This window comes from Stigmatopora nigra, chromosome 1 (genome assembly GCF_051989575.1).
Source record: "Stigmatopora nigra isolate UIUO_SnigA chromosome 1, RoL_Snig_1.1, whole genome shotgun sequence".
Lineage (NCBI taxonomy): Eukaryota > Metazoa > Chordata > Actinopteri > Syngnathiformes > Syngnathidae > Stigmatopora > Stigmatopora nigra.
In genome coordinates, this window is record NC_135508.1 from 24,930,001 (window position 1) to 24,951,131 (window position 21,131).

Here is a 21,131-nt window from a genome sequence, read left to right on the forward strand (position 1 = left end):
ACAAGGCTTTTCCCAATCTCCATTTTGGGCTGTTATGTACCACACATATTTCCCACCATAGATTGATCCGTTGTATAGCAACAGGGACGTTGCCGAGTCTAGCAAAGCAAAGCAACAAGACTTCCCCCTTGTCTTCAAAGTATCCTGTATCTTCTCTTAAGGTCCTTATCCATGATGCAATCTATTTAATTAAATGTCAATAATTGAATAAGATGTCTGCCTGCAGTGATTGATAATTACATCGGAAGGGTAATTATTTATGAACCTATCAGAGACCCTGAGTTGATGGCCAACCAATCGCAGGGCACAAGGAGACGGTCAAACAACCATGCTCACACATACCTCGGGGAAACTTAGATTGTTCAACTAGCCAACCATGCATGCTTTTGGTATGTGGGAGGAAACCGGAGTACCCAGAGAAAAACATATACAAGCCCAGGGAGAACATGCAAACTCCACAGAGTGAAGACTGACCTGGGATCAAACCCTCAACCTCAGAACTGGCCGACGCACTAACCTATTGGGCGCACAAAATTGATAAATTGATGTTCAAATTGATGTTTCATTGTTTGCCTAAGGTTGGTCAAACCCAAACGGATCTGCACTTTCTATATGTTTACAAATTTAAGTAAAAATAGGTATGTGGAAGCCTCACGCCGGTTTTATGCGCATACTAAATTATTGAGGGGGATTGATCACTTTGTTAAACAGGAAGGGCTCACAACCTAGTTAAATGTGACACGCATGCAACAGCCTGTATAGCTGATGTATCAATTTCTAAACCAATGTATACCAGTATACCAGCATACCTTATTACACATAACACCCGCCACTTTGACAAACAACATGACTTTTTTTAAGATCCTGTTGTATTTTGTTGCATGTGTTACAAACTATACGTAAAACTGTTCAAAAAGTTGTTTGCTTAGTTTTGAAATTTCAATTGTTGACTACCTTTAGATCCATAAACATTACATTGTGTTCATAGCATCAACATTAAAATGGAAGAGCTATAAATTGAATATGATTCTGTATTCATATGTGCCAAATTGCCGTTGTGTAAAAACATGCAATGCAAAAACTGCAGCTCTTGAACATAATGTCATGCGTGAACTGAACTATACAATAAGACCTTCAGCATGAAATAGGACTCAGCGAGGCGTTGTGCTTGCTAGAAAATCCCACATTCTCCCCACGCTGTCCCCCACACCAGCTCCATGTTAAATAATTTGTGTGATTAACATAGCAGGCGCATTTTAGCAAGAAGTCCCATCACATGTACACCTAGCTGCTTTGTGAATGATGCGAGCCATAGCACAGCTTGTCATGCTTCATCTATAAAACATAAGCAGTCCATACTGAACAAGATTTGTGAACTGTTTCTTCAAAGTAACAGTTTTACGGTTGACTGCGTTCGCATGGGCATGCACACAAGCTGCTAGAAATTGGGTTAATAAGAAGGCTGGAAATGAAGTACCAGTTCAACATCACTTCTGAGAATGATGGGAAATAAACAGCATTGCTAAGTGTCTCCCTCTGTGCTTTTGCTCAGTTAGTCCAGTGGTTGCCATGGAAACTGGTATGACTCAAGCAACCAGTACCCAATCCATTCTGCTGGAGAACAGTTTGGGAATTGTCACTTGAAAAGAGCCCCATTCACTCTCCCCCTTTAAAAAAATGAATGAGAAAACTATATGCCCCCTCAAAAGAATGAATAAGAAAACTGCATTTTAAAAATGTATTACTGCCAAGGATTTTTGACTGAGAGTTCAGAGCTTCTTTTCCAACCCCACTGATGTCTTAATGAGACGCTCCATAATTTAACACGGGTCATATGAGTGGAGGGGGGTGGTCAGCAATTGAGAAAGAAGAGTGACACAACAGGCATGGTGTTGTGAGTACAAAAAAATTCTCACTTCTCACTTTTTGACCTCATTGCTGTAAAAACCTTAAAAATCCAATATAGTTGACATGAAATGCTGAAAAAGAGCCCCTCCGCTGATTTCCTGCGTTATTGTGCTTGTTCATATTCTAATATATGTAATTGAAATTATGAATTGAGTTACTCTTTCAAGATGTCCTTAACTCTTTTACAGACATTGATGGTGATAGATGGATGTACATTTGAATATATTTGTCACTAGCAGAGGTCCAATATGTTGAATTGGGAGGGTGGTAACAAATGAACAAATGTTAATCATCCCAAATGAAATAGATTGGACATATATCATAGTCGACGGCAGCCAATAACAAAAAAAAAAAAAAAAAATTAGACAAAAACTCATTCTCGCAATAAAGAGACCTGGTCCTGCAAAACAAATTTCTGTCACCTGATGGCGCCCAGTTTGCATTGCATTAGTACATTGATTGGATTTGAAGAATTCCACAGTAGGCCATATGGCTCCCCTTGCCAAACATTAGTACGCGAGCAATGCATGCAAGACAATTAAAATTGCAACACATTATCTACAAAGAAGGCGGCCTGTTGTTCCCCCCAGGCTTAGGTGTGTTTTTTCTATTAGTTTCGCTCTCTTCCCATATCCCAAAAATATGCATGGTAGGCAAATTAAAAAAGGTAAATTGCCCCTAAGTATGAGTGAATGGGTATTCACTTCCTTGTGCCCTGCGATTGGCTGGCCAATGATTTAGGGTGTACCTTGACTCGTGCCCATAATTGGCTGGAAAATGCCAGAATGAAATGAACGAAATGAACGAAATGAACGAAATGAACGAAATGAACGAAATGAACGAAATGAACAAAATGAACGAAATGAACACGGAATGAAATGAATGAAATGAACACGTAATGAAATGAACGAAATGAAGACGGAATGAAATGAAGACAGAATGAAATGAACAAAATGAACTTGCAATGAAAACAGAATGAAAACGGAATGAAATGAACGAAATGAACACGGAATGAAATGAACGATATGAAGACGGAATGAAATGAATGAAATGAAGACGGAATGAAATGAACGAAATGAAGACAGAATAAAATGAAGACGGAATGAACGAAATGAACACGGAATGAAATGAAGACGGAATGAACGAAATGAACACGGAATGAAATGAACGAAATGAAGACGGAATGAAATGAAAACAAAATGAAATGAACACGGAATGAAATGAAAACAAAATGAAATGAACACGGAATGAAATGAAAACAAAATGAAATGAACACGGAATGAAATGAAAACAAAATGAAATGAACACGGAATGAAATGAAAACAAAATGAAATGAACACGGAATGAAATGAAAACAAAATGAAATGAACACGGAATGAAATGAAAACAAAATGAAATGAACACGGAATGAAAACGGAATGTAATGAACGAAATGAACACGGAATGAAATGAACACGGAATGAAATGAACGAAATGAAGACGGAATGAAATGAAGACGGAATGAAATGAACACAGAATGAATGTGGAATGAAATGAACACGGAATGAATGTGGAATGAAATGAACACGGAATGAATGTGGAATGAAATGAACAAAATGAACACGGAATGAAATGAAGGCGGAATGAAATGAACACGGAATGAAATGAACACGGAATGAAATGAACACGGAATGAATGTGGAATCAAATGTACACGGAATGAATGTGGAATGAAATGAACACGGAATGAATGTGGAATGAAATGAACAAAATGAACACGGAATAAAATGAAGGCGGAATGAAATGAAGACGGAATGAAATGAACACGGAATGAAATGAACACGGAATGAAATGAACACGGAATGAATGTGGAATGAAATGAACAAAATGAACACGGAATGAAATGAACGAAATGAATGTGGAATGAAATGAAGACGGAATGAAATGAACACGGAATGAATGTGGAATGAAATTAACACGGAATGAATGTGGAATGAAATGAACACGGAATGAATGTGGAATGAAATGAACAAAATGAACACAGAATGAAATGAACACGGAATGAATGTGGAATGAAATGAACAAAATGAACACAGAATGAAATGAACAAAATGAACACAGAATGAAATAAGGGCGGAATGAAATGAAGACGGAATGAAATGAACACGGAATGAAATGAAGGCGGAATGAAATGAAGACGGAATGAAATGAACACGGAATGAATGTGGAATGAAATGAACAAAATGAACACAGAATGAAATGAACAAAGTGAATGTGGAATGAAATGAAGACGGAATGAAATGAACACGGAATGAATGTGGAATGAAATGAAGACGGAATGAAATGAACACGGAATGAATGTGGAATGAAATGAACAAAATGAACACGGAATGAAATGAACGAAATGAAGGCGGAATGAAATGAAGACGGAATGAAATGACAACGGAATGAAATGAAGACGGAATGAAATGAAGACGGAATGAAATGAAGACGGAATGAAATGAAGACGGAATGAAATGAAGACGGAATGAAATGAAGACGGAATGAAATGAAGACGGAATGAAATGAAGACGGAATGAAATGAAGACGGAATGAAATGAAGACGGAATGAAATGAAGACGGAATGAAATGAAGACGGAATGAAATGAAGACGGAATGAAATGAAGACAATGAAATGAAGACGGAATGAAATGAAGACGGAATGAAATGAAGACGGAATGAAATGAAGACGGAATGAAATGAAGACGGAATGAAATGAAGACGGAATGAAATGAAGACGGAATGAAATGAAGACGGAATGAAATGAAGACGGAATGAAATGAAGACGGAATGAATGGAATGAATGAATGGAATGAATGGAATGAATGGAATGAATGGAATGAATGGAATGAATGGAATGAATGGAATGAATGGAATGAATGGAATGAATGGAATGAATGGAATGGATGGAATGGATGGAATGGATGGAATGAATGGAATGAATGGAATGAATGGAATGAATGGAATGAATGGAATGAATGGAATGAATGGAATGAATGGAATGAATGGAATGAATGGAATGAATGGAATGAATGGAATGAATGGAATGAATGGAATGAAAGGAATGAATGGATGGAATGAATGAATGGAATGAATGAATGGAATGAATGAATGGAATGAATGAATGGAATGAATGAATGGAATGAATGAATGGAATGAATGAAAGGAATGAATGAATGGAATGAATGAATGGAATGAATGAATGGGATGAATAAATGGGATGAATGAATGGGATGAATGAATGGGATGGAAGAATGGGATGAATGAATGGGATGAATGAATGGAATGAATGAATGGAATGAATGGAATGAATGGAATGAATGGAATGAATGGAATGAATGAATGAATGAATGGAATGAATGAATGAATGGAATGAATGAATGAATGGAATGAATGAATGAATGGAATGAATGAATGAATGAATGGAATGAATGAATGGAATGAATGAATGGAATGAATGAATGAATGAATGGAATGAATGGAATGAATGGAATGAATGGAATGAATGGAATGAATGGAATGAATGGAATGAATGGAATGAATGGAATGAATGGAATGAATGGATGGAATGGATGGAATGAATGGAATGAATGAATGAATGAATGGATGAATGAATGGATGAATGAATGGATGAAAGAATGGATGAATGAATGGATGAATGAATGGATGAATGAATGGATGAATGAATGGATGAATGAATGAATGAATGAATGGAATGAATGAATGGAATGAATGAATGGAATGAATGAATGGAATGAATGAATGAATTGAATGAATTGAATGAACGGAATGAATGAACGGAATGAATGAACGGAATGAATGAACGGAATGAATGAACGGAATGAATGAACGGAATGAATGAACGGAATGAATGAACGGAATGAATGAACGGAATGAATGAACGGAATGAATGAACGGAGCGGGAATGAACGGAACGGGAATGAACGGAACGGGAATGAACGGAACGGGACGGAACGAACGGGACGGAACGAACGGGACGGAACGAACGGGACGGAACGAACGGGACGGAACGAACGGGACGGAACGAACGGGACGGAACGAACGGGACGGAACGAACGGGACGGAACGAACGGGACGGAACGAACGGGACGGAACGAACGGGACGGAACGAACGGGACGGAACGAACGGGACGGAACGAACGGGACGGAACGAACGGGACGGAACGAACGGGACGGAACGAACGGGACGGAACGAACGGGACGGAACGAACGGGACGGAACGAACGGGACGGAACGGGACGGGACGGAACGGGACGGAACGGGACGGGACGGAACGGGACGGAACGGGACGGAACGGAACGAACGGGACGGAACGAACGGGACGGAACGAACGGGACGGAACGAACGGGACGGAACGAACGGGACGGAACGAACGGGACGGAACGAACGGGACGGAACGAACGGGACGGAACGAACGGGACGGAACGAACGGGACGGAACGAACGGGACGGAACGAACGGGACGGAACGAACGGGACGGAACGAACGGGACGGAACGAACGGGACGGAACGAACGGGACGGAACGAACGGGACGGAACGAACGGGACGGAACGAACGGGACGGAACGAACGGGACGGAACGAACGGGACGGAACGAACGGGACGGAACGAACGGGACGGAACGAACGGGACGGAACGAACGGGACGGAACGAACGGGACGGAACGAACGGGACGGAACGAACGGGACGGAACGAACGGGACGGAACGAACGGGACGGAACGAACGGGACGGAACGAACGGGACGGAACGAACGGGACGGAACGAACGGGACGGAACGAACGGGACGGAACGAACGGGACGGAACGAACGGGACGGAACGAACGGGACGGAACGAACGGGACGGAACGAACGGGACGGAACGAACGGGACGGAACGAACGGGACGGAACGAACGGGACGGAACGAACGGGACGGAACGAACGGGACGGAACGAACGGGACGGAACGAACGGGACGGAACGAACGGGACGGAACGAACGGGACGGAACGAACGGGACGGAACGAACGGGACGGAACGAACGTAACGGACGGAACGGACGGTACGGACGGAACGAACGGAAGGGACGGAACGGAAGGGACGGGACGGAAGGGACGGGCCGAGTGGAACGGACCGAGTGGAACGGACCGAGTGGAACGGACCGAGTGGAACGGACCGAGTGGAACGGACCGAGTGGAACGGACCGAGTGGAACGGACCGAGTGGAACGGACCGAGTGGAACGGACCGAGTGGAACGGACCGAGTGGAACGGACCGAGTGGAACGGACCGAGTGGAACGGACCGAGTGGAACGGACCGAGTGGAACGGACCGAGTGGAACGGACCGAGTGGAACGGACCGAGTGGAACGGACCGAGTGGAACGGACCGAGTGGAACGGACCGAGTGGAACGGACCGAGTGGAACGGACCGAGTGGAACGGACCGAGTGGAACGGACCGAGTGGAACGGACCGAGTGGAACGGACCGAGTGGAACGGACCGAGTGGAACGGACCGAGTGGAACGGACCGAGTGGAACGGACCGAGTGGAACGGACCGAGTGGAACGGACCGAGTGGAACGGATTGAATGAATGAGGTTATCGTACCACTTGATACAATCAATTTACATTTGTGACAGGCCAATGATTATGAATTTAAAAATACAGTGTTCCCTCGCTACTTCACGGTTCAGCTACCGCGGACTCAATATACAACAATATATTGTACAGTTTCACTCTCTCTCCCTGTATTCTATATGGTGTACTGTATACAGGGGGGTAAAAATAAAAAAATAGAAAAAATTTTAAAAAAAGAATAAAATTCAAATTAAGCATTTTTGAAAGGGAATCCCTACTTAGCGGAAATTCACTTATCGCGGGTGGTCCCGGTCCCATTTAACCGCGATAACCAATGGAACACTGTAATCTATTAAACAGTACTAATCCAGGCAATAATAGACTTTAATACAATTTTAAAACATGGGTGCAGTAAAGTGTGGTGAGGTCCTCGTGGTGTTAGACTCCTCACCACACATTTCACTTGGCAATCATGCTGGTGTGATTTCTGTGGAGAGAGTGTGACCCCGAGAGCTAATGGACTTGCCAATGTTCTCTAAATCAAACACTAAATTATAGTCCCAAAGAATTCAAAATTGTGAAAAGAAAGACTTTTTACATGCCCTAACTTCCTTAAGTCCAAAATAAATCCTCTGTAATATTCAAACAGTTTATAATGCAGTAGTACAGTTTTGTGTGATATGAATGAATCTCCTATCACATTGTTTTGCATCTGGGTGTCTATATGCCACAATAGATCAGATGTTAAATAATTCGTTGAAAAATTATACAGGTCCCTCCAATAACTTTACAGTGTTCCCTCGGTTATCGCGGTTAATGGGGACCACCCGCGATAAGTGAATTTCCGCGAAGTAGGGATTCCCTTTCAAAAATGCTTAATTTGAATTTAATTCCAATTTTTATTTTTAATAAAAATAGTTTTTACCACCCTGTATACAGTACACCATATAGAATACGGGTAGAGAGAGTGAAATTCATGTTATAACAAAAAAAACTAAAATATGTTGTTTCAATGTAATATTTGTATTTATTATTTTTTTTCCCCAAAAAATCCGCGAAGCTCTGAGTCCGCGATAGCTGAACCGCGAAGTAGCGAGGGAACACTACCATTCTTTCACCTCAAACATAATGAGCTTACTAAGTACAAAACAAAATGTTGTATTTGTAATTAATAAGGTCCCAAATTTTGCCTTGGTAGGGTTGTGTTCAAGTCATGCATGATCATTGTAACATTGCTCAAACAAAAAATGCAAAATAAAGACCAGTGCGCACAATTTAGTGTAAAACGAGACCACGGTAATTTTCTATTTTTGGGATTGAGTTTATTGTATTTATATGTGAAAATGTAAGATTATAGCCTAGGGCTAATTTCTTTCTTTACTCCCTTGTGTAGTTTGAAGATAAACGATGACACATACGACACACACACACACACATAGCACAGTTTTAGACAGCATTGTGATTGCAATTTTGTTTGTGACTGCCAGGCTTTAAGATGGTATTGAGTTCCAGGTAGAACGGACAGAGAAGGTGCTTTGGATGAATGCACCCTTTTTGAACTACACAGTCACCTCTAGAGCCAGCCCTTGTGGATGTGTTGGATTTTTTTGTATACAATCTTGCAGTGGAGGAGTAGCTTTGTGTTGGAAGATTTTGTAAACTAAAGTGGCATCTGCATATTTAACAGTATTGTTCCAGTTCAGGCGTTTGTGTTTATTAGAAGATTTTGCAAACTAAGGTCGGATCTGCATATTTAACAGTATATTGTTCCAATTCAGGCATTTGTGTTTTTCAGAAGATTTTGTAAGCTAAAGTGGCATCTGCATATTTAACACTATTTTCATTGCGTTATTCTTTTCGTGAAAGTACCAAGTTTCCAATTTAAATGCCTCGAAATTCAAACCGAGTGCATTGTGAATCATCCGAGTTACGAGTTCTGACAAATGTTTTGTCTTCAGTATGGCAATCGATTCGGAATCAATGGCATAGGTAGCCTCTATTGCTTTAACATTTTTGTTTGCTTTTTTTCACAAGGGAAGTAAGTATTTTTAAAGCTGACTAAACTACCTGTCTTTTGTTTTGAAACAAACCCTATTATTTTCTGGGTTGTTCTAAAGGAAGTAGGCGTATGCACAAGCACTGGTAATTCTTATCAATGTACCTGCTCGGAATTAGCCCAAAATGGATGGCAATTTGGATGGAACTTCCAATAAGATATCCAGACACTTGCAGAAGTTTATTGGTTCATATTTGATGAAATATCCTATGTTGAAATTGTCTCCAAAAGGCTCGACATTTGCACATTGCACAACATGCATGTATGGGATAGGGACCAGCTGAAAAGCTTATGTTAATGTTGTAGAAATTAGAATTTGCCAATAAATGATCAACAAATTATACTTTGTTCACCTTTTATACTTATTTTATTTTGCTGTACTTTTTCAATAGTTTGCAAAAACACAGTATTTCAATTAATGTAAAAACATGATGATTATTTACAATTTTTAGCAAATCGCATTCACTTCTGATGGAAACATAAAACTCCAGAAATGGGACAAGGGTACTCCTGAAATGGGGCCGACGGAGGTTGGCAGGTGTTTTTTAATATCTGACGGTGGTGCATTTTTAAAAAATAGGTGGTGTTCGGATCATGTATTGTGTTGATAATTTATTGATTTCACTTATGAACCCATTTTAAGATGGTGGAAGCTAGTTCATTGGAAAAATATGTTTTTAATCTATATTGTTTCTATGCTGCTTAGATGAGAAAGGCTCTTAGAAAATTCCATTTTGATATCCTGGGATTAGGGTATGGCCCTGTCCTGACTGGTCAGCTTGCTATCTGCCCCACCCACTGGAAATAAGGTGTACCTTCGCGACAGGGAATTATTTCATATAATTCCTGGTTTATTTTCGCCCTTGTGAAAAAAAAAAAAACCCAGAGAGGGAAAATGACCATGGGTTGGTGGTGGGATTAAAATGGCATTGGCGCAAATGATATGAGGATGTCCTGCACCGGTTGCAAAGATGAGTAGCAAGTAAATGCGGCTAAAATAGTGTAAACATAGGAGCTTCCTGTAAAAGCCATATGTCCTTACCCTTTTGAGGCAAGCAATTAGAAGAACCCGCGCATGGTGCTTCATAAGTATGTGGTGGAGTTTTTTTATTATTTTTTTTAATTTAAAGATTTTGAAAGCGGCTTCCGTGCAGACAAACACAATGGAGCACATTTGATCTCCACGATGGGTTTTGCTTGAATAGTAAAATGTAAACAGAAGCGAGGGCTGGCGGCCATCTGCCTCATGTCACTGTGGCCTAAATCTGTCCTCTGTATATATCACTCACTCACTCATAAGATTCTTTTTCGGCCCTTTTCCTTCCTCATCCCACTTGTTAATACTCGTTTCCTTCCTTCCTTTCATATCCGTCTTTGAATTTATCATTGCTATCCCTTTTGCTCTATTTTACTTCTTGAGTGTCATCTTTTAATCTTATACGTATTTCCTTTTTAGGTTACATTTTTTAAGTGGATGTGCTTGTTTCAATATTTTTTAATGTGACATTGCAAATGTACTTTTTTACTATGGCTATTTATTATCTTAATTATTGTATCGTAAATATTAACATATTGGCTGCCACCGGCTGGTTTGGCTGACGTAGAGGCCGGGCATCTAATTTTGTGAATCGCAACAAGTGATTTAATGAATGAGATGAATGAATTAAATTGGTGCTTGCATGAGGGCCAAAGACGTGATAAACATGATAAAATCTAAAACATTTTCCATCTAAATTACGGTTAAAGTCTGTTTTATAGATTTAAAACAATGTTTACTTGAGCTTATTATTCTTATTAATGTAAATGTCTTTTAATCATGTTTTTTTATAAGTGGAAAATATTACTATATTTATTTTAAAAAGTTTTAAAAAATTGGAAAATCAGGAAATGTAATGTACATCTCTAAACATTTGACTTTGATCTTAAAACAGAAAGTCCGCACTCATGACCGCTCTAAATGATGCGGCGGGCCAGATTTGGCCCCCGGGCCGCCACTTTGATATCTGTGATCTAAAGCAATGTTTATTTGAGCTTTTTTTTTCTTAGTAATGGAAAATCGCTTTTAGTCATGTATTTCATTTCAAATGGAAACAAAATATATATTTTCAACATTAAAGTGGAAAACGGAAAATATCTATATATTTATTTTTAGATATTACAAAATGCACTTTCAACTAAAAACAGAAGAAAAAAAATTGGATTGAAAATATTGAAATTATTGATTTTCCAAAGGGGAAAATTAGGAAATTTAATGTACATCATATATAATCATTTGAATTTGGTCCTAAAACAGAAATTTGGCTGCCACTCTGACACCTGTGATCTACACAATATATCATTCCGTTATTTTTATGAAGAACCGCAAGAGGGCAATCAAGGTCTGTGTTGATCATTTACATTGGTGGTGGGTGGACTATTTCACGGCAACGCACTTAACAAAACAAACAAATTTAAATGAACTTGAATGATGCAATGATTCCATCACGGCAGAATGCCATATTAGTCAGAAATTATTTTCACTTATTTTAGTCTTTTGCCAGGAAAACGCACCTTATGGAGAAGCACTACAAATTTCGTCACACGCAGTTTCTGGTTATGATGACAATTAGGTGATTATTATTAGTAGTAGCAGTAGTAGTAGTATTTATATAATTACGATGCAGACACTCAAAAATACGTTTAATCCACGGGTCGGGAACCTTTTTGACGAAGAGAGCCATAAACAATTCATATTTTCAAACAGTATCCTTGAGAGCCATACTCAGAATTTAAAAGTAAAAATATGGCCCCCTGTCAACGAGAAGTAGTATATACGCCATTCGCACTGACTAACCGGAAAAAAAAACACTGAAAAAATGCAACGCCCATTACAAAGAGTTGCGACCAGAGACGTTACCACGAGGGTGTTGCGGGGAGAGAGACAGTGCCCATGATGTTCTTATAAACAGCAACTCGCGTCATCTGTCTGCTCGTATATCAAAATTTGTCTCGTAGCTCAAGATAAATATTTTCCCGAAATTTGACTCGTATCTCGAATTGCTTGTATGTCGGGCCACTCGTCAATCAATTTTTTTGTCTGACAAGAGCGGCTTATATGCGAGTAAATACGGTAAATTTACACGGTTTCTTTTTGTGAGTTGAAAATAGTCTGCTTGCCAATGGTGATGTCTTCAGTTGAATATTTTATTTATTTCATATTGTGCAGCAACTTTCGGTTTGACGGCAAATTTATACAATTGAAGAATTTATAAAATTTCTGCAGGTTTTATTCTTTACTTTTCATAGTGTAAGGAGGGAGTTTTCTTATTTATTGCACAACAGGAAAAAAATGAATGTTTAAAATCATATTTCATATACTCTATAGTTACTACATTTTTTAATAAGGAGGAAAATAATTTATTCACAGAAGTTTGACGTTTCAAATTAGAAACAAAAAAGATGTGATAGTTAGCATGGTAACTATCGAGATTGACTGATAAACCTTTTTTTATTTTGATAACAATTCTTGTCATATCCCCCTCTGTGATATAATTTAGAACTTGAATCACTTTTAATCTTTGAATCACTTTGAATCATTTAATGTTAAAATTTAGATTTCCGCAAATCTGCTTCAAATGTTTTTTATCCTTCCAAAAGAAACTGAAGGCCTATTATGTAATTCTTAAAACACCCTTTTATCCCTCTTCTGTTTAGGTGAGTGCTAATGTCCTTATTTTCCTGTGCACGAACATCATTGGAATATGCACCCACTACCCTGCTGAGGTTTCTCAGAGACAAGCCTTTCAGGAAACCAGGGGTTACATTCAAGCCAGACTACATCTTCAGAGGGAGAATCAGCAACAAGTATGATATAATAAAACACACTTTCTAATATATTTGAGAAAAAAGTACCAACTGAAATTTTAATTGACTTCTGAAGTGACGCTTTAATTTCTCATCTCATCTCATTTTCTGGACCGCTTTATCATCATGCCAGCCGCATGCCACAAGGAGACGGACAACCATGCACACTCACACCCATACCTAGGTGCAATTTAGAGTGTGCAATGTGGAATGTGGGAGGAAACCGGAGTATCCGGAAAAAAAACATGCCTGAGAATATGCAAACTCCACACAGGTGGACATGACCGAGATTTTGATTTATATTGGGTGGGCTGCATCTGAATTCTTATCATTAAATGTCAATTACTATGCTTGATGTACAATCCGTGTGGATTAGGAAGAGCCAAATATTATTTGACGCACACACCCCACCCCACCCACACACACCTTAAACCAAAATATGTTTTAGAAAATTAATTTTTGCTAGATCTAGATAATATTTTGAAATTTACAAAATGTGAGATGAAAGTGATATGAAAAAGTAGCAACAAAGTCACATCAGCTAACATTACAGTGTGGACGTAACGAACTGCACACACTGGGTTCAGTTTAGCTTGTGTGAAAACCACAATTTTACAATAGTTTATAGGGTAAAGGCTGAGTGCTGCTTGAAAGAGTATGTGCACTGTGCTCATTCAGGTCACATTGCAACCTTTTCTAGTTAGTGTGCTGTCGCTTTTCTGGCTCACTATTACACTATACAATACATTCAAGTAAATGTGAGTTGCCTAAAGGGTTCTATATCAGACTGCTTACTCCTCTGCCTTCTATTTATGGTCCCCTCCAAAAAAAACCCATTAAGAAGGACAATGACACCTCAATGTGTTCACGCTTCAAGGCTAAATTATCAGTGTCCATCATGAAATACGGAAATAGATAAGAGATAGCATTTTGTTACAATATTTTGCATGTTTTCCAGGAACGTCTGTTGCTCTCAGTGCTGCCAAGGCACGTTGCCATGGAAATGAAGGCTGACATCAATGCCAAGAAAGAAGACATGATGTTTCATAAGATCTATATCCAAAAGCATGACAATGTCAGGTCAGTCTGGACACAATTTTGTATGAAATATGTGAGAGACACAAAAATGAGAAAACATTTTTAGAAAATTATTTATTATTATTATAGTTGAAGCATGATACGCTCACGTGCATTTCCCTATGACCCGATGGTGTCAGAAAGCCATCCACTTTGTACTACATTTGAGACTTTTACATATGGTATGTGTGTGTGTGTGAGTGCGTGTTTGTGTGTGTGTGTGTCTGTGTGTGTGCGTGTGTGTGTGTGTGTGTTAGGAGCTGCCTGCTATTGTTTTTTCCGACTCTCGTTTGTCCTTCCTGCCTTGCCGTTGTGTTAGCACAGCTGCACGTGATTCGAAATTAGTCCCTGAGTTGTCTATTTAAACCCCACTGAGTTTAATGCCATTCTTGGATCGTCTGTGTAAATTCCCTTACCATGCATCCACGTCACCTTGTTACTCGTTTCCTAAGTCTGTGTTATTTTGTAAGGTCCCTCCAAACTCATTAAAGTTTCGGTTATGAGGATGATTTGCCTCGTTCTCACCTGCTTCCCCGCGACTGGGTCCTAATTTCTCCTACCTCGCCTCGATGTCTCCCGTGGACGTAACAGGACCCTCCGACCACATGGCCGACGGTCGCGCCGACGGTCTCGCCGATGCCAATCCACCCAGCTCATACTCCACCAATAACCCGCCCCATTGTTCACTCCGTCGCTCCTGGCTACTCGCACAACCAAGTGAGAATACCCTAATTCCGACGCCCCCTGTTTATCGCCCGAGTTATCTGGATTCGAACTCAAGCTATTCCTTCCCTCAATGGAGGGAGAATCCCTAGCCTCCATCGCCCCCGGTTGAACGCCTCAGCTATCTCGGTTTGGACTCAGATTTTTCTAATTGCGAGGATGACCGGGAGCTAATTGATTTGTGGGCTGGAAATTTGGACTCGGACTGTGATTCCCTACTTCTTCCCCCATTACTCCGACCTGGATCACTCCTACCAGGATTCGTCGCGTCGGCTGGCCATCTACAATGGGCCGCCACGTGGCGGCTGGCGTGCTGCGCTGTCCTCCCGGAAGAGGCGGCGAGCGCCGGGCCCCTGAACAAGCTCCTTGCTCGACCTCGCCCGTCCGAGTTCCTCGCTCGACCTCACCCGTCCCAGCTCCTCGCTCGACCTCCACCCCGTTCAAGCTCCTCGCTTGACCTCGCCCGTCCAAGCTTCCCGCTCAGTATTCCCTATGCCGACTGGGCCGCCAGTCGCACCCGTGCCGAAGCCACGCACAAGATTCCCTGTGCCGGCTGGGCCGCCAGTCGCATCCGTGCCTAAGCCATGAACCAGGGTTTCCGTGCCGGCTGGCCCGCCTAGCTCCTGCCTGGATGAGGGGGTCCGGCGGCGGCAGTGACGCTTCGGGCCCCCAGGACAAGAGGGTCGGCGGCCGCAACTCTCCGGGCCCCCTGGAGAAGGAAGTCGGGGGTGGCGACGACTCTCCTCCTGAACAAGGGGGTCGGCGGCGGCGCGACTCTCTGGGCCCCCTGGATGAGGGGGCGGCGGCAACTCTCCGGGCCCCCTTGACGAGGGGGTCGGCGGCCCCCAAAGCAGCCAAGATAAGGCACCAAACGACTTTTCTAAAATGCTGTTGTCTGTTAAGGGCAGGGTGCTGGGCCACCAATTAAAGGACCAGTGGGGATGCCTGCTCGACTGGCCACTGATCCAAGCGAGGTCTGCTCCGGAACAGGCAGCAAGTTTTTTGAAAATGAACTGAAAAAGCCAGGCTTCACACAGATCGCATATGTAGGGATGCTGCTGACTGGCTTCATGGTAAAGCAAGCCTTAATCAAAAAATTCGATCACCCTCACGGTTTAAAAAGAAGAAGAAGATGGTGGGGAATTTCCACTGCAACACACTCGTAACAGAACAAACTAATTTAAATTAACATGGATTAATATATACAGACACACTCAAACGTATGTTTAATGTAACTTTACACAAAGCTGAATTCTAATTCTGAAATTATTTTAATTTGTTATACCTTTGTTCTCCGGGTTGACTCCACCCGGACTTTCAGCGGGAGTTTTTAACGACGCATCACGGGTTGTTTGTTTTTGCCTTCCCTTCAAAATATTTCGAAAATGACGTGCGCAAATTTCCTCTCAATACGATAACGCGCGAGCACTTGCCAGCTTGTCATGGTGCCTCTTTTCTGCAAAATCAGAAAACTTTTGCCACTTTGCTAGCATGTCTTTGATATCCTTTGTAGCTAGGCAACTTCCTCTTCGCTACTGAGCTCCCGCAACACCTCCAAATGTTCACCTTCCTGAAGCTCGATTAAATTCTGTGTCATCAGTTCTTCGTGGTGCTCGGCGATTAGGTCATTCACATCTGCCTCATTAACCTTCAGTCCCAAGGAATTTCCAAATGACCCGATATCATCCATGACGACGAGCAAGCTTTGTGACACGTACTCCACTCTCATATTTTTCAATTTTATCACGCTTAATATTGATTGTCAACATTTGCCTTTTCTTTGCACAACTCCTCATTCCACCTGTTTGCTTTGGATCCATTGTTCACTTTTTATTATGCATTGACTAATGGAGAAAAAAATACGGGAAAATGCAACACTCCACCCAGTGCTCGTAGATATATTAACTATACAAAAGAGATGCGGCAAAAAAGACAGTGCACTACAATAATAAACAGCCTCTCATGTCTTGGCCACCTGCCTTTTTCGCATCTCCTTTCTAGAGATAATTATTTGCTCGAAATTTTACTCGTATCTAGAGATGCTCCTATGTCGAGGTGCTTGTATGTTGAGGTACCACTGTATAGGTTTTTCAGAACTTCGTGGATTTTCTGAACTTTAAGAATGGGCAAGAATTTCAGTCTCTCGGTGGAAAACCGATAAAGATCTACCCGAGGCAACTTGCAGCTACAATTTCAGCATTCGGAAAGGGGGCCGAATAATGATGCATGCCCCACTTTTCAGGTTTAATTTGTTAAAAAGGTTTAAAATATCCAATAAACTTCACAATTGTGTCCAACTTGTTGATTATTGACAAACGATGTATCTGATATTTTTATGTTTGAAGCCTGAAATGTCGTGAAAAGTACTTTACATTTATTTAGATAAAGTATATCGATATAGATGTACTACAGAAATGACAAAATCAAAACGAGCTATTCTACCCATAAACTTATTAAGAAATATATTGAAGATTCTAACAACTTATGTTCACGTAGCTTATTAAATATACAATTCAATTTTTTTGTATGGTGGCAAGACAATGGAGGGTTAAGGATTTGTGTTGGTGCTGGTGTGTGTCTCGCTTTCTCTGTGTTAATTCCCAATAAATAGAGCTGCGAATTGATGCATAGCAGCCGAAACAAAAACAAGCAGCCGCTTGTTTGTGTTAGAGAGCAGGCAGAAGAGAGAGGAAAAGCATGCCTGCATCTGAGCTGAAATTACACAGTTTTAAATTTGTTTCTTCTATATGTTGTACATTTTGTTTGTGCCCACAGTATTCTTTTTGCTGACATCGAGGGTTTTACCAGCCTGGCTTCCCAGTGCACGGCTCAAGAACTGGTCATGACACTCAATGAACTCTTCGCCCGTTTTGACAAGCTGGCCTCGGTAATGCGCGGTCAACTTTTCCAACTTGGCACCTTTGCGTGTTGATAGATGATTTTGTGAAGAAATAGTTTAGTATAATAACTTGAGAAGTGGTGGGAAAATGATTATTGTCACCATCTGATTCAGTGGAATTTGGTTGCTTGTATCAATTATACCATTATTTTTTGCTTTAAAATCCGACAACTGTCCTTACCTAATTTCTCGGTACGGAATCCAAAATAGTTCTCTATCACAAGAAATTCTTGAACACCATTTTTTGACAATGACGAAAAAAGACCTGTAATTTAACATACTAGCTTTTTCGATAGGATTTTCAAAAATTGACATACAATGAAATGTAAAAGAAACAGTCATGACTGTGTGACGAACGGAAAGCCGTTGGAAAATGGATCTATGATTGCCCACAAAGCGGTAAGAAACAGCAATCGTCTGACAGTCAGCTGACAGTGATTGTTGTCCTCAAGTACTGGATGCTCCTGATGCGCCATAGAGGTGTTGCTCAGCCCCACCCATATGGCTAAATCAGCTGCAGGAACAAAACAGGATATGAATATTGCAATTGTTATGTAGCAACAACAAAAACTACAAAACGGTTAATAGATAGCAAAAACTTGATGCGGTAGAGAATAACTATCTTCAGTTTTCTGCACTCAAAAAAGTTGTCAAAAACAGCTGTCAGACTTAAAGTAACAGAAATTTTCAAAGAATTGTTGACCTGCAACTTTGAAACAAACAAAATAAAAGAGAAAGGAAATGTTGATGTTTTTATTCCTAAATATTCAACTAATTTTGTCTTTCTAAATTCACATTGTCTTTTTTTTTCTCTTTCGTCTATCATGGCTTATCCCTTTTCCAGGAGAACCACTGTCTACGTATTAAAATTTTGGGTGATTGTTACTACTGTGTGTCTGGGCTGCCTGAACCTCGCGCAGACCATGCTCACTGCTGTGTAGAGATGGGCGTGGACATGATCGAGGCAATCTCGTGAGTGTAAAGACAAATTATAAAACCTGCTTTGGAATGCTTTTGCAGTGAAAAAATGCTAACCCTCTCACATGTGCTTTCAGTCTTGTACGCGAGGTGACAGGGGTCAACGTCAACATGCGCGTCGGCATCCACAGCGGACGTGTGCACTGCGGTGTCCTCGGTCTCAGGAAGTGGCAGTTCGACGTGTGGTCCAACGATGTTACACTGGCTAATCACATGGAAGCGGGAGGAAAAGCCGGGTGGGTAGCCCGGTGGCTTTTGGTGGACTGGGAAGGGCAAATAAACGTTAGTTTATTGATGTCCAGTGTTGTAAATGGCATTGAAACATGGTATTCACAGCTAATCCTCTCACCTAATGTGATTTGGCTGGCTATCGTTGTCAATGGCAGCCTCAACTCCCCAACATTTCTAGTGAAAGGCAAATTTATTTTCTTTAGCACAATTCGACACAAGTTAATTCTAAGATCTTTGCATCACATGAAAATCCGAAACATGCAAGTACTGGAACTAATTGTAATAATGTAAATGTTGTGACCTTCAAATACCGCATTGCAATAATCCAATCTTTAATAATGAATGCATGGACATGTTTTTCCAAAAGTGCAAACACAAGTTAACATTTGTACTGGAATTGTCTTTTCCTATAGACGAATCCACATCACTAAAGCCACACTGCAATATTTAAATGGAGATTATGAGGTGGAGCCGGGCTTTGGAGGGGAGAGGAATGCTTATCTAAAGGAGAACAGCATCGAGACCTTCCTGGTGCTCGGCTGCAGTCAGAAGCGGGTCAGTGATCAAAAGCAGATCTTCCTAAATGACACTCAGCACAATCTTCAATTGATCAAGTGGTCGGGAATTATGAATTACCCATAATTCAGTCCCTGCGATTGGCTAGCAACCAATTCATGGTGTTTCTTGACTACTGGTGGTTGGGATAGGTTCCAGCACCCCCGCAACCCCGGTGAAGATAAGCAGAACGGATAATGAACAAATGAATAATTAAGTGTTTTGAGTACCATATGTGATGTGTTATTAACTTTGGTATGTTTTTGATGCCATCTGGCATCTTTTGTACAGGTTTTTAATTTAATTATTACTTTCAAATCCTTCTGTCTATTTTTTTTGTCATTTTCACATTCAATTCCATTTGTTAATTCATTTATTTTCTGTACTGCTTATCCTCACAAGGGTGGTAGGGGTGCTGGAGGCTGGACCAGCCAACTATGGGCACCAGGAAGAGGACAGACACGCTGAATTGGTGGTCAGCCAATTCAGATTTGAGATCTTTTTTACATTCCACACTAAATAAAAATGTAGAGAAACAGCTGAGACCTAATACAACAGATTTTCTTTTATTGTGGCACAAAGCTATTATAATTGCAGATGTTTTTTTTTATATTATTTATAATGAATCCATTCTTTTATAGATATAATTTTCAAAAAAAATGGATAAAAACGCAGATGAGTCATCACCTTATTGCAGTGGTGGGTTTTGTGTGTCCCAAATGATCCTGGGATCTATGTTGTCTGGAGCCTTGTGCCCCTGGTAAGGTCACCCATGGCCCTAGGTGAGGGTTAGGGTTAGGGTTAGGGTTAGGGGTTAGGGACAAAGAATGACTCAGAAGACCTCTTATGACGAACAAAAATATAATAGTCATAATAATCGGACATAGGCCCTGTCGCCTTCATCAACAACGAAAGCGCATGACGAAATTGGTAGTGCTTCTCAATAAGGTGCGTTTACTCGGCAAAAGACCTAAATAAGTGATAGTTACGGACTCGTAATATGGCATTCTGCTGTTACGGATACCTCGCATCAAATGGATTTCCCATTGTGCACATCACCCTTGGAGAAAGACTATGATGAGCCCATTCCAACTTTTTTGGACTTTGAATCACCATTGAACATGCCTTCTTAGTATCCTGGGCCAAAAATCCTGCGACCAAAAAGTTGATATATATGCTAAAGGGGTAGCACGCAAATGCGGCATAAATGAATTTACCATTGGTTATATCAAGAAAGAAGAAGTGAACATTCAGAAAACGGCCACAATATCCTT

At 40.8% G+C, this 21,131-nt stretch overlaps 1 protein-coding gene across 3 annotated transcripts in view; it reads left to right on the top strand.

Annotated features, from left to right (window-relative positions):
* LOC144200386 (adenylate cyclase type 6-like) overlaps positions 1-21,131 on the top strand; it is a 51,036-nt gene that overhangs the window by 16,756 nt on the left and 13,149 nt on the right. For 2 of the 3 annotated variants that reach the window (XM_077722528.1, XM_077722509.1), the window contains 6 exons: positions 13,245-13,394; positions 14,353-14,474; positions 17,970-18,081; positions 18,938-19,065; positions 19,149-19,307; positions 19,716-19,857. In XM_077722528.1, coding sequence (XP_077578654.1) covers positions 13,245-13,394; positions 14,353-14,474; positions 17,970-18,081; positions 18,938-19,065; positions 19,149-19,307; positions 19,716-19,857 — 813 coding nt within the window. The remainder of the gene's footprint in view (positions 1-13,244; positions 13,395-14,352; positions 14,475-17,969; positions 18,082-18,937; positions 19,066-19,148; positions 19,308-19,715; positions 19,858-21,131) is intronic. The other variant, XM_077722518.1, reaches the window with a different exon arrangement.